The sequence below is a fragment of the Neoarius graeffei genome, chromosome 5, assembly GCF_027579695.1.
Source record: "Neoarius graeffei isolate fNeoGra1 chromosome 5, fNeoGra1.pri, whole genome shotgun sequence".
NCBI lineage: Eukaryota > Metazoa > Chordata > Actinopteri > Siluriformes > Ariidae > Neoarius > Neoarius graeffei.
The window spans coordinates 47084331-47097712 of record NC_083573.1 but is presented as its reverse complement, the minus strand read 5'-3'; the positions used below and the strand labels follow the sequence as shown (position 1 = coordinate 47097712).

General features: G+C 40.6%; 1 protein-coding gene across 3 annotated transcripts in view; it reads right to left on the bottom strand.

The window, feature by feature from the left end:
• The window catches only part of LOC132886775 (CREB-regulated transcription coactivator 2-like), a 54424-nt gene that overhangs the window by 16628 nt on the left and 24414 nt on the right, over positions 1–13382 (bottom strand). The window contains exons 1-6 of one of the 3 annotated variants that reach the window (XM_060921832.1): positions 7729–7805; positions 6528–6629; positions 4390–4503; positions 4178–4239; positions 2159–2227; positions 1447–1547 (exon numbers count right to left, since the gene is read on the bottom strand). In XM_060921832.1, coding sequence (XP_060777815.1) covers positions 1447–1547; positions 2159–2227; positions 4178–4239; positions 4390–4503; positions 6528–6629; positions 7729–7731 — 451 coding nt within the window. In that variant the 5' untranslated portion in view covers positions 7732–7805. Of the gene's footprint in view, positions 1–1446; positions 1548–2158; positions 2228–4177; positions 4240–4389; positions 4504–6527; positions 6630–7728; positions 7806–13382 lie in introns of those variants that run through there. The other 2 variants (XM_060921830.1, XM_060921831.1) reach the window with 2 other exon arrangements.

The window sequence follows — 13382 nt, the reverse complement described above, 5'->3', positions numbered from 1 at the left end:
CAAACTTTCAAGCACCACTGTATGTGAACCTTTGCTTTCAGTATCTGGTGTGACCCCCTTGTGCAGCAATAACTGCAACTAAACATTTCCGGTAACTGTTGATCAGTCCTGTACACCGGCTTGGAGGAATTTTAGCCCATTCCTCCGTACAGAACAGCTTCAACTCTGGGATGTTGGTGGGTTTCCTCACATGAACTGCTCGCTTCAGGTCCTTCCACAACATTTCGATTGGATTAAGGTCAGGACTTTGACTTGGCCATTCCAAAACATGAACTTTATTCTTCTTTAACCATTCTTTGGTAGAACGACTTGTGTGCTTAGGGTCGTTGTCTTGCTGCATGACCCACTTTCTCTTGAGATTCAGTTCATGGACAGATGTCCTGACATTTCCCTTTAGAATTCGCTGGTATAATTCAGAATTCATTCTTCCATCAATGATGGCAAGCCGTCCTGGCCCAGATGCAGCAAAACAGGCCCAAACCATGATACTACCACCACCATGTTTCACAGATGGGATAAGGTTCTTATACTGGAATGCAGTGTTTTCCTTTCTCCAAACATAACGCTTCTCATTTAAACCAAAAAGTTCTATTTTGGTCTCATCCGTCCACAAAACATTTTTCCAATAGCCTTCTGGCTTGTCCACATGATCTTTAGCAAACTGCAGATGAGCAGCAATGTTCTTTTTGGAGAGCAGTGGCTTTCTCCTTGCAGCCCTGCCATGCACACCATTGTTGTTCAGTGTTCTCCTGATGGTGGACTCGTGAACATTAACATTAGCCAATGTGAGAGAGGCCTTCAGTTGCTTAGAAGTTACCCTGGGGTCCTTTGTGACCTCGCCAACTATTACACGCCTTGCTCTTGGAGTGATCTTTATTGGTCGGCCACTCCTGGAGAGGGTAACAATGGTCTTGAATTTCCTCCATTTGTACACAATCTGTCTGACTGTGGATTGGTGGAGTCCAAACTCTTTAGAGATGGTTTTGTAACCTTTTCCAGCCTGATGAGCATCAACAACGCTTTTTCTGAGGTCCTCAGAAATCTCCTTTGTTCGTGCCATGATACACTTCCACAAACGTGTGTTGTGAAGATCAGACTTTGATAGATCCCTGTTCTTTAAATAAAACAGGGTGCCCACTCACACCTGACTGTCATCCCATTGATTGAAAACACCTGACTCTAATTTCACCTTCAAATTAACTGCTAATCCTAGAGGCTCACATACTTTTGCCACTCACAGATATGTAATATTGGATCATTTTCCTCAATAAATAAATGACCGAGTATAATATTTTTTGTCTCATTTGTTTAACTGGGTTCTCTTTATCTACTTTTAGGACTCGTGTACAAGTCTGATGATGTTTTAGATCATATTTATGCAGAAATATAGAAAATTCTAAAGGGTTCATAAACTTAAGCACCACTGCAAGTTAGTGAGGAACCCACCGCTGCGTCTCCCGTGTGGACTTAGGGCGTATCCTGTACTGAATGGATCTCCAGTGGGAGGGTTCATCACACTGGTGTGCAGAGCAGAGTCGGAGTTCGTTCTAAAGAGCAGACGAGAACAAGGTGAAAATGAAGTCAGGTGAAGATGGCAGAACAGCTTTTGAGAAGGTAGCAGTCTCAGGAGATGGCGACTGTAAAGACAAAGGAGCAAACAAATAACCTCTCTTACTGCTCCTTCCTACAAATGGGGAAAGCAGTTTTAAGGACACCGTTAGTGCAGAAAATCACAACAACACACCAAATAAAACTGAGAAATTCTCCATAGTGATGCATCGCTAACAAGGCATGCAGAAGTGACTAAAATACAATAACCCCAGACTGTTTACTCAGGTCAGTCAGTGCATGCATAAAAGTAGAAACAGCTCACACCTGCTCTCCAACACAAGCCCTTCACACACACACACACACACACACACACACACACACACACTTACCGTCCGAGTCCTAGTGCTGTCAGAACACCTCATCATATGAGTTCAGGAAAAAAAAGGCAAGAGAGGAAAGAAAAGGAGAGTGGAAAAGACAGCTGGACACAGGGTCAAAGAAAAATGGAAAGGAATGGAAAGCAAACGAGATGTAGAGAGACAGACACAGACAGAGATAATCAGAGAGAGAGAGAGAGAGAGAGAGAGCATCAGAGAGGCGAATTCACCTGTTGAGTGCTGTGGTGGGAAGACGGAACAATGGGTTCTTGTCCATGGAGAAATTACTGGACCAGTTCCTTTATGATTGACAGAAAAATGCCCATTATTTCCAGCACCAAGAGGAAAAAATGGAGCAGGCTTACGAAAGTACCGAAAGCAGCCAAAGGGTAAAAATCAGAAAGAGGGACACCGACAGCATATATAGTACATCGAGCCTTTCTCTCACCCTATAACCCAAACCAGTACTGCCAAGGACATGGTCAATGGAATTTACATCAGGATATTCATCAACTAACTTTTTTCCATGCAAGCCAGCACATGTCTCAATACTTACTTCACAGGTTTCCGCTGTGGGTGTGTGGCTAGGATTTATACAGTTGTTAATCAAAAAGCGTTTAGACTTCACTGATACAATGGAACACTTGGTTATTCCATGAAATCGAGTCGTACGTGAGCGGATAGCCAACGAGGCACATAGCTATAAGCCATGTACGACGAGATTGAGCGGAATAACTTTTATTCTACCCACATTTCACTGGATTTTGAGAAATGGAGTGTTTTGATTTTTAGCAAATTCGATAAATAAAAACTTTACACAAAACATCCGACAAAATCGTTTCTGCTGAGAACGTAAACAAACCGGTGAACTGACAGGAGCAATTTGTGAAAAAAGCGATAATAATAATTCTTGAAAAAAAAAAAGATACGTTCTTACCATCAAATACTTTTATTCCATATTTTGTTGCTTTTTTTTTTTTATTAGTTTTTGGGGTTTTGTTTTCAAGTAGAGAGTTTTTATTTCGTCCGTGCTTGGCTCACAGCAGCACGCGCCGCCATTCTGTTTTTCCTCTACTCACAGTATAGACTACCGTTCAAAAGTTTGGGGTCACTTTGAAATGTCCTTATTTTTGAAAGAAAAGCACTGTTCTTTTCAATGAAGATCACTTTAAACTAATCAGAAATCCACTCTATACATTGCTAATGTGGTAAATGACTATTCTAGCTGCAAATGTCTGGTTTTTGGTGCAATATCTCCATAGGTGTATAGAGGCCCATTTCCAGCAACTCTCACTCCAGTGTTCTAATGGTACAATGTGTTTGCTCATTGCCTCAGAAGGCTAATAGATGATTAGAAAACCCTTGTACAATCATGTTAGCACAGCTGAAAACAGTTGAGCTCTTTAGAGAAGCTATAAAACTGACCTTCCTTTGAGCAGATTGAGTTTCTGGAGCATCACATTTGTGGGGTCGATTAAATGCTCAAAATGGCCAGAAAAATGTCTTGACTATATTTTCTATTCATTTTACAACTTAAGGTGGGAAATAAAAGTGTGACTTTTCATGGAAAACACAAAATTGTCTGGGTGACCCCAAACTTTTGAACGGTAGTGTATGAGCTGATATCCTAGTAGTAGAGTAGCCAATCCGAGTGCGCGATTGCTCATATCCAGTGAACGTGGATAGAATAAGTATACATGTTTACTGAATCCTCCAGGCTTAAACTGGGCAATCCACCACCAAGATTTGAGAAAATCTAAACTGAAATTACCAATCTAATAAACCGAATGGTCAAAAATGAAGTACTTTGTCGTTTAATCAGTAATAAGTGATTCGTTTGGAAAGTCAGTATCCCACTCATTGAGACGGAGTCTGTTCCATTTAGTGAAGCCAGAAACGGAAAGAGATGAATAGTAGAAATGAAGATATCCCAAGTCAGACAAATATATTAAAAACGGCTTGCTAAAAAGTTAAAGAAAAAGATGAAAGAAGATGGGAAAATCTGACCAAAATGCCTGAAAAGCAACTGAAGACAAAGCTGTGGAGGAGTGGTAACTGAAGCAGCACCGTTGGGTTAGTTCTGTCAGTGCTAGTGTTAGTGCATCACAAGACACACACACACACACACACACACACACACACACGCACACACCTTTCAATTACACGACAAAATGCACAGTGAAGTTAATACATGCGCCACACAAAGGTCTTGACCGAGCTCATCGTTAGATTTCATTAGTAAGCATTACCTTCTCCAGCTCGGGTCAGGGGGTGGAGACAGGTATGCAGAGCTGCAGTGAGAGCTGTCCATCTTAAGTCAAAGGTCAAGGGCACAACTGCAAACATAAACCCCTTTCCAATAAGCAAATGGCCCACTGAACACTTTTCAAAGGACATCGTTTGTTCTAAAGACATTAACTGATACAACAGAGCAAACGCAGTTCGCTGAATGGAAGGATACATGTCTCCTGTACGGTCGGCTGGGGGAGGCAAAGCGTCGGTCTCTAGGGACTCTCTCCACCAGCCCATGGTGCCGTGTGGAGCGGCTGGATTCCAAATTTGAGTGGAACAGGCCCTAAGGGAATGCACACACACAAGAAAAGATCCATCACAACACAAAACGTGCACCAGCCCATACACAAGGACAAATAACGAGCTTTTGTACAACTTATTGCAGTTCTGTTGGGTAGACTGCCAATACTGGTGCTTTTTCTCAAAGAAATTCAAACAAGTGGTTTTATTGGCTATAGAAGCACCGATTTTAAATCTCTAGTCTTGAGGTGCCGGATGTTCACAGTTCTCACACGGTTTGGCTGGGTTCGAACCCGGAACCTTCTTGCTGTGAGGCAACCGTGCTAACCACTACACCACCGTACCACCCAGAAGACGACAGAATAAGTTATATTTTACATCGCACATTCCTTGTGGCTGAAGTTACTCCAAATATTAGCCCACATGGGAGTGTGTATTGCTTGCGTGAAGTTTGAATCAAATGTAAGGTGAAGCAGTTTAAACCAGCGTTTCTCAACCACTGCGCCGTGGCCCACTAATTTTTTTCCAAGTTTGAAACCACATACTAAATAGTTCAGGATGTCGTAGTGTCCCACATCTGGGTAGCTGGTTTGCTGAAAACTTTTCAAGTGGAATAAATACATTTGTGGGTAAATTAAGAAGAACAAGCCTTTATTGTTGTCACATTCCTCCTCTACATTTAACCCAAGCATGTGTGCGCACCGAGAGAGAGAGAGAGAGAGAGAGAGAGAGAGAGAGAGAGAGAGAGAGAGCACAAACAGCACACGTAGTGGGCAGAATAAATAAATACGTTTGTGGGTAAATTATATGGATCTGTGATGCCTGCTGGAAGAGGAGAGCAGGGAGAATCGAGCAGCTGTGGTTTGTTTACACCTGATACTAAAACCTGTAGCATCCTAGCAACCATCGCAAAGACATGTACAAAAAGCCCAGAAATTTCTCCTTCCCTGGGTATAAACAATACAAGATTTATCTTGTTGTGTCCTGATCCCTAGATCTTTAACCCAGCCACATATAAAAAGTTGTACCCCTCCATGCTCTTCCAGGTTTTCATCTGGGTGTCCATGCAGAACGATGTCTGCAGCAGCAGGTAGTTTGAGATGTCGGGGAACTCAACGGATGGATCATTTTCCAACTCGTAATGAATAGCTTTATTTAAACACGCCAAGTTGATCAGCAGAGCTGGTTGGATCGTGCATGTACAGATACAAATAACTACAGATACAAAAGACTAAAAATATACACTACCTTTAAGAAAAACCCTTAAAATCTGCTGATTGTCGGTTAATTAGCTTCACATTAAATTAATTAATAGTATGCAAAACTACTGTCTTTGTATTTAGTTACGGCTACAACAGGAACAAAATTTATTCTAGTAATGTCAAATTTTTGTGGTAAATTTGGCTTTCATAGCAAAAATCCTTCTTTGTTAGCGTGTAAGGGTCTAATCCCATTGAGTGGTTTCTATATCCACTTCTTTTGAGTGCACTTCTTGGTTTTAATAACTTGCTTGTTTGCTGAACACAAACATGGCAGTAAGTTCTTGTGTTAATGAACCAGACTCCACTTTTGGATCATTAATCCCTTCTGACTGAGAATGACCTGCATGCATGGTTTGGCTTCTGGCACATCCGTACAGTTTTAAATACAATACCTACAGTTAAAAACAGTTTGCTTTTACTGCATTTATTTAATTCCTGGGCTCCCATCTGTAACAGGGAGTGATGCTGCATCCCATTAATACACTTTACAATAGATTATTAGATTCTAATAGAATAGCTGAGCAAAAATAATTGATCTTTTTTAATTAACTCATTACAAGTATGAACAGGTGGGCCTTAAAGTAGAAATGGTTGAGAACCACTGGTTTAAACAACCTGCCACAGTGGCTTGCATACCAGAACACTAGCTCCTTGCCCAACATAAATAATTGTTTACTGATCCTTGTGAAGTTTAAAGGACATCACTTTATTCTGTGCTATACACCCTTACTGGGATCATTTGAAACTATAGTCCAATATAAACATTTACCTACAGCACCCACTACTACGGAACCCAGCGACATACCTGGAGATCGGCCGCGTTCCTGCCGATCTGATTGACGTTTGGCAGAGAGCCTCCGTAGGAAGGGCCCTGTGTTCTAGCCAGTCGCACCTTCTGAGCCTGAATCTGAAAAGAAATAAAAATCATAAGCAAGAAATAAACATTAGACACTTCCAAATATCAAATGCTCATTACCACCTGCTGACACTGCAGACTTCTTCCTTAAAGTGCATATCCTGGACCAATTTCGTTTTTCTTATATGAAAGAATGTCCCTTACACACTCATCCAGAAGGGTAATTTTGCACAAGGCCGTCTGTCTACAGCAGAAAAAAATAAAATAAAATGCGTCTGGAAAAATCCCAAGCGAGTCTGGAGCCAGATTCATGACGTCACCTGCGGAAGCGCCAGCAGGCTGAGAGAGCTTGCACGGTTTCAGTGCACAGCCTGTGTAGACCAAGTTTAGCAGCTAGCGATTTTGCACTGAAATATGGAATTGTCACCTGAGCGCAATGTTACTTCACCTTTGGATGAAGAATTCGAAATGAAAGTGGAGCAAAGAAAAAAATCCTGAACTTTTGAAAGTCAAACTAAGATATGGAGGGGGACGTCCCCCGAAAATATTTTAATAACACAACACGCAAAACCCTGCATTCTAGTGCATTTTAGTACTCACTAAAACAAGTTATAACTTTTAAGCCTTTTTCTTTCATGTACATTAATGATTAACATGTCAAAAATATCAAATTTAATTCCGCTAGTTAATGAGTAATTTTCAGGAGTGCATTTAGAAAACGCGGTGATTTTCCTGCTACACAGTTCATTACTTTGAAAAAAAAAAAAAAAAATCAGACAGTTGAAGGTAAACTCAGCAAAATCCCAAAACAGTCCTGTTAAAAAGGAAAGGTCTGTTAGAGTTTCTAAAGCTTTCAGGTTTCAATGTTGGGGACACTGAGCCTCGTTTATCAATCTTTTAGTAGAGTTGTGCGCTTGCAGAAGCTAAAGTGAACTAAAAATTTCCAATTCATATTTATGCGAGTTGAAGCCAATTGTTTACATTAGCTCGTATTGTCTGTAAATTTAAACACGCCAATGAAGACCAAATTCCTCATGTAAATCAGGGGCGTAGGGTGTGTGTGTGTGTGTGTGTGTGTGTGTGTGTGTGTATATATGTCACACACTGACTGGCAGCCTGAGTGCATTATGTAACAAAAAATAAAAATTACCATTGCTAGTTTTAGGCAGCTTAGAAACCGGCTCTTCCATTATTGCCGTTTCTTCCACGTTTTCTTGATGTTGTGTTCTAGAAACAGCACTAAAACTTAGCTTCGAAACCACAAAACGCAACTTTGATGCTAAAAATATATATAATAAATTGCTTACCTCTCTTCACGTCGAAAGAAGGAGGAAAGTTTTGCTTGTTTTGACATGGTGAATTATTAACACGAGGAAATACTCGTAATTCACAACTAAAAAGACTGCAGCTACACTGGCAGCTTGAACATGCTTTCTAGTGTGATTGTGTTGTGCTTGCGCAGAACGGTGTCAGTCCTGCACGCCTTAGCACATGCACCTGAAGGCGCACCTTGGGGCGCGCCCACACCTAACGAGCTCCGGCACGTGCGCCGTTAACAAAGAACACCTGGCTTTAATCAATGAACTGTGTTTGGGCTGTTTAAGGACCGCGCCCATGCAAGGATGATGTGAAGTATTACACCGTGTCTAGATGTTTTAAATTTACTTTAATTTTAACTTTATTCCATTTTATTCTTTATTCTATTCTGCTGGTTTCTTTTTTTTCTCCTCCTATTTGAACTTCTACTTCATTTTATTATTTTATTTCTACTATTGTTTAATTCTTATTTTCTTTTAATTCTTTTAATTAATTGTTTTAGAATAAAAATACAATTATTTTATGTAATCTTATTTCTCTATTGTTTACTGTTTTTGTTTTTACTTCTGTAAAGCACATTGAACTGCCATTGTGTATGAAATGTGCTATATAAATAAACTTGCCTTGCCTAGGAAAGCAAAAAATCCCAAAAAATACATTTCTCCATTTGGAAAACCGGAGATTTTCAAGAGTTTTGTCAAATATCCGGATTTCTGGGTATTTCCGGAAGACTTTCATCCCTGAAGAATATAATGAGATATCAGAATTGGGGCTTCATCTGTTTGGACTTGATGATGATTCAAGTAGTGAAGATGACGGAGACAACACCGGAGATGTAAATAATACGGTCGTTTTCTCATAAACAAACCAGCGCTGACGTAGGATTCAGAGGGAGGCGTCCCGCACGTGACGTCACGAAAATCAATGTTTGCCGGGAAATCCAAATGCCAAGTTTTTTCAGAGGCGGACCAATTCGCCTCAAATGGCTTGATTTCAACTGAATTTTTCTGGTATTGCGCAAGGTAAAAAAAATTGCACAAAATGCTAAATGTGACAGATATTTGACCAAAGTTTAATATAAAATAGGAGAATTACATTGATCTTGCTCCTGAATTTACCCGTGAAGTGCACTTTAAACATTCCATAAATGTCTCTTTGCACAAAGCTTCACAAGATCAATCTTTATACATTTCTTTTTAAATAAAGTGATCTTTATTAGGCTAAGATTATGTGACGGGTCCACCATACACATCCCTGTGAATGAGCTTTTAGGAGAGAAATGGTAACATATAAATATTACTATAATCATTATTCTTCTTCAAATATTTGAATGAGCGTGTTAACATAAAACACTTCCATCAGAGCTGTTAGAGGAAGTGGAAGGTTACAGAAAAAGAACAGTGCAGTGGTGTCCATCCATCCATCCATCCATCCATCCATCCATCCATTATCCGTAATCGCTTATCCTGTTCTACAGGGTCGCAGGCAAGCTGGAGCCTATCCCAGCTGACTACGGGCGAAAGGCGGGGTACACCCTGGACAAGTCGCCAGGTCATCACAGGGCTGACACATAGACACAGACAACCATTCACACTCACATTCACACCTACGGTCAATTTAGGGTCACCAGTTAACCTAACCTGCATGTCTTTGGACTGTGGGGGAAACCGGAGCACCCAGAGGAAACCCACGCGGACACGGGGAGAACATGCAAACTCCGCACAGAAAGGCGCTCGCCGGCTGCTGGGCTCGAACCTGGACCTTCTTGCTGTGAGGCGACAGTACAGTGATGTAACCCCGAACAACCCCACTTTTTTTTTTTTTTTTTTTAAGTCACACAATAAAAGGCAGATTATTAGGAGACATGCCATGTTGCTGCATTTCATACTGAAAACTGCACTGAAGGAGGAGAACAAGATGAAGAACGATTCAGATACTCCACCAATAAATACTGTGGTGTGTCATCATTTCTCTGTACATTTTTATAACTTCTCACAGTGCTGCACTGGTCAGTGTTACATTTATTCATGGCGCAATCGGCTGCTGTCATCTCGAGCAAGCTGAAACGAGGGCGATTGTGTGCTCCACCTCACTGTTCTAACCCACTCCAAAAGAGTATAATCACGCTTTTGTTTCGGTACGCATGGACCAACAGCAGTTCACATTCCACATCTTTCAAAGGCTTAAAATCGGTACATAAATGACAGTGACGATATTGTTTTGTGCTGGAGCCAGTGTGGCACTCCACCAACGTTTATTAATCAAAGGAAACGAGAATAAAAGGCAGAGTACCGTGCATGGGCAAGGCCAAGCGCGACATGAGGTCATGGTCAAGGACACCTTGTGTATATGGCACGATATACACAATGCAATAAATACATTATTAGGCCATCCTTAAAAAAAATTAGTTTCCTGTCCACCGGGTGGGCAAAAAAAATTTCAGTCGGGAGGGAGGGATTTTTTTTTTATTATATATGGATGGATAAGAAATTGCAATGCTGTGTTTGCTTTTTCTTTCAGTACTTTTTTTATTACAAAAGCAGACACATTTAATAAAATATGACCGTTAAATCAACTGAAACTTGTACAAAAACTAAGTTAGCATTTTAAATGCTGACTGCAACATTTGCAAAACTTTTACAAAGGTACTTAAAACGTCCGACACACGGACTTTCCGTAGTTCTAAATCGAGCGTTAGGCCTAGTTCGGATGAAATTACACTATTAAAATGATCACTGAATGATTTGTTTTTCTGAATCTTTACTATTTTGTTGTTCGCTAGAATACCATTTTGCGATTTCACACTTAAGCAAATGTTTGAAAACTCCGGATCTCCTTCCTTCATGGTGGCTGCCATTTTTTTGTGCCGCACAGCGCATGCGCAGAGCTGATTCAACAGGGCTTTCCACAAGCGCCGGCCGCACAATTAAGTCCAGCCGGCTACTTTAATGACTATTTTTGTAGCCCACAGGCTCTAAATATTAATTTTCGATTTTAATAAAATTAAATGTTTATCTAACGGACTGACAATAATGTCAAACTGAACCGTTGATCAAGGGAGAGTAACTCATCCGCGCCCCGACATGCGGTGTGCGCGGTCACTCGGCGCATGCTCAGTTGCGTGAATGTGTCATGCACCAAAAATAAGAGACTTACAAGCCAGGAACGCCTCATGATGCAATACGCAAGAAAAGAAAGAAGATTTACTGCCATTTTACTTTGTATTTGAGTAAAGTGAATAAATAAATGGCCTGTGGAAAATACATTTAATCCTGGGAACTGCGTGCACAGGAGTTTATTTTGTGTTTACCCCCCCCCGGCTGGCTACTTATTTGTCATGGCTGGCTAGTATGAGCCTTAGTGGAAAGCCCTGGGAATGCGGAAATGTCAAGTTCGATTTTAGATTTACAAACCTGAAAAAAATGTCGAAAAACCGGCGTTTAAAAAAAAAAATTTCACCCGCACAAACGGCACTCACCCGGCCGGTGGACCGGAAACAGAACATTTTTTAATAATGGCCTTATGCCATGACCTGGTGAATGAGATTTTCTGAACAATCATTCATTCACAGCCTAAACAAATAAAAAATGATCCAAGTGGCTCTTCTGTTTGAGAGCTTTTGAGGCACTGTGGTTTACCATTTTTAAAGCAGCAGAAGCTTCGAGTATTTATTGCTTCCAAGCAAATATCCAAAGATGCCGAGTTTGAGCTCAGCTTCTTCAACTGTATCTGTAGCTTTCGCTCAAAATCTTGAAGAAAGTTTTATTATTCTCCAAGAAAGAAAAAAAGACTTGACCTGCATCACTACAGTGTCTCACTGCAGTGTCAAAAAAAAAAAAAAAATCTCCAGGTCTTCCCTGCTCAGATCTAGCTATGGGTAAACTGTAGAACAGATAAATAATGGTGTTATTTAGCTTCCTGGGTCCATGTGATCAAGAACGTCACAAACATGAAGAGAAACAACAGGAAGAAATGTATCTTGGGTGTGATTAATAGCAGAATGAAGCATCCAGGATCAAACCATTTTATTCGCACCTTCAGCTTGACACCACTAACCACATCCTCTACCGCAAAAAAAAAACCCTCCTCCTAACAGGAGGAAGAGCTCGAAGATCTGAGCCAGGATCGTGAACATATGGCTACAGTTACATGATTCTACAAGCAGCTTTGCTACAGCAAATTTAAAAAAAAAAAAGTAAAACAATGAACACACACACACACAAAAATACATCTATGAAAAGGTTAACATTTCATATCAATCAGTTTATCCTGACCTTTTTTAAGAGCATAAATTTATAAAAATAAAACATTATTTAGCTGTCCACTTTGTAAATAGCTGCAATACCATAAACAAAAAATGGTAAATATCGTCCATTCACATGCAAATTATGCGAAAAACAAACAAACAAAAAAACCTCGAGTGCTCCGAGAGCACAATATCCCCCGCTGGCAACGATGCTATAACTCTGGTAAAATGCAATTGAATTGAATGCAATCGCAATACGCGTATTACCAACATACAACAAAGAATCTTGCCAAGTTTCGTGAAATTCCTCCAAAAATCGTGAGAGGAGTTGATTTCAGAAGGCGAGTACCCTTCCCGGGACGGACAGAGCCACGACATAACCCCCCTTCGGGCCTTTCAGCCAGCGGGGATAATAAAAACTACAAGGAAAGTTGATTTCAGAACGTAAGCACACCTTGATGAAGTTGCCAAAGTACAAGTTTGTTAATAATCAAGGGCATAACTCTGGGGAAAACGTGACCGAATTTAACAAAATTACAATATGTGTATAACTGTCATATAACAAAGCCTTTTGCCAAGTTTGGTGAAATTCCTCCAAAAATTGAGAGAGGAGTCGATTTCAGAAGGTGAGCACCCTTCCCGGGATGGCCAGACGGACATCGCCACGACATAATCCCCCTTCGGGCCTTTTGGCCAGCGTGGGGATAAAAAGTCAGCGATTAGAATCTTAGTAGCAGCAAACGTCAGGCCATTATTAAAAAATTTTCTGTTTCCGGTCCACCGGCCGGGTGAGTGCCGTTTGAGCGGTTGAATTTTTTTTTTTAACGCCGTTTTTTCGACATTTTTTTCGGGTTCGTAAATCTAAAATCGAACTTGACATTTACGCATTCCGCGCAGAATATAGAATCAAATCAGATCTGCGCATGCGCCGTGCGGCACAAAAAAATGGCAGCCACCATGAAGGAAGGAGATCCGGAGTTTTCAAACATTTGCTTAATTGTGAAATCGCAAAATGGTATTCTAGCGAACAACAAAATAGTAAAGATTCAGAAAAACAAATCATTCAATGATCATTTTAATAGTGTAATTTCATCCGAACTAGGCCTAACGGTCAGTTTAGAACTACAAAAAGTCCGTGTGTCGGACCATCACAAACCGTTACTGGAAAATTCATTTGATCTTGATCCATCCGAGACGTTACAAACAGCTTTTGAGTTTTGTTATGCTAAATTCATTACCTA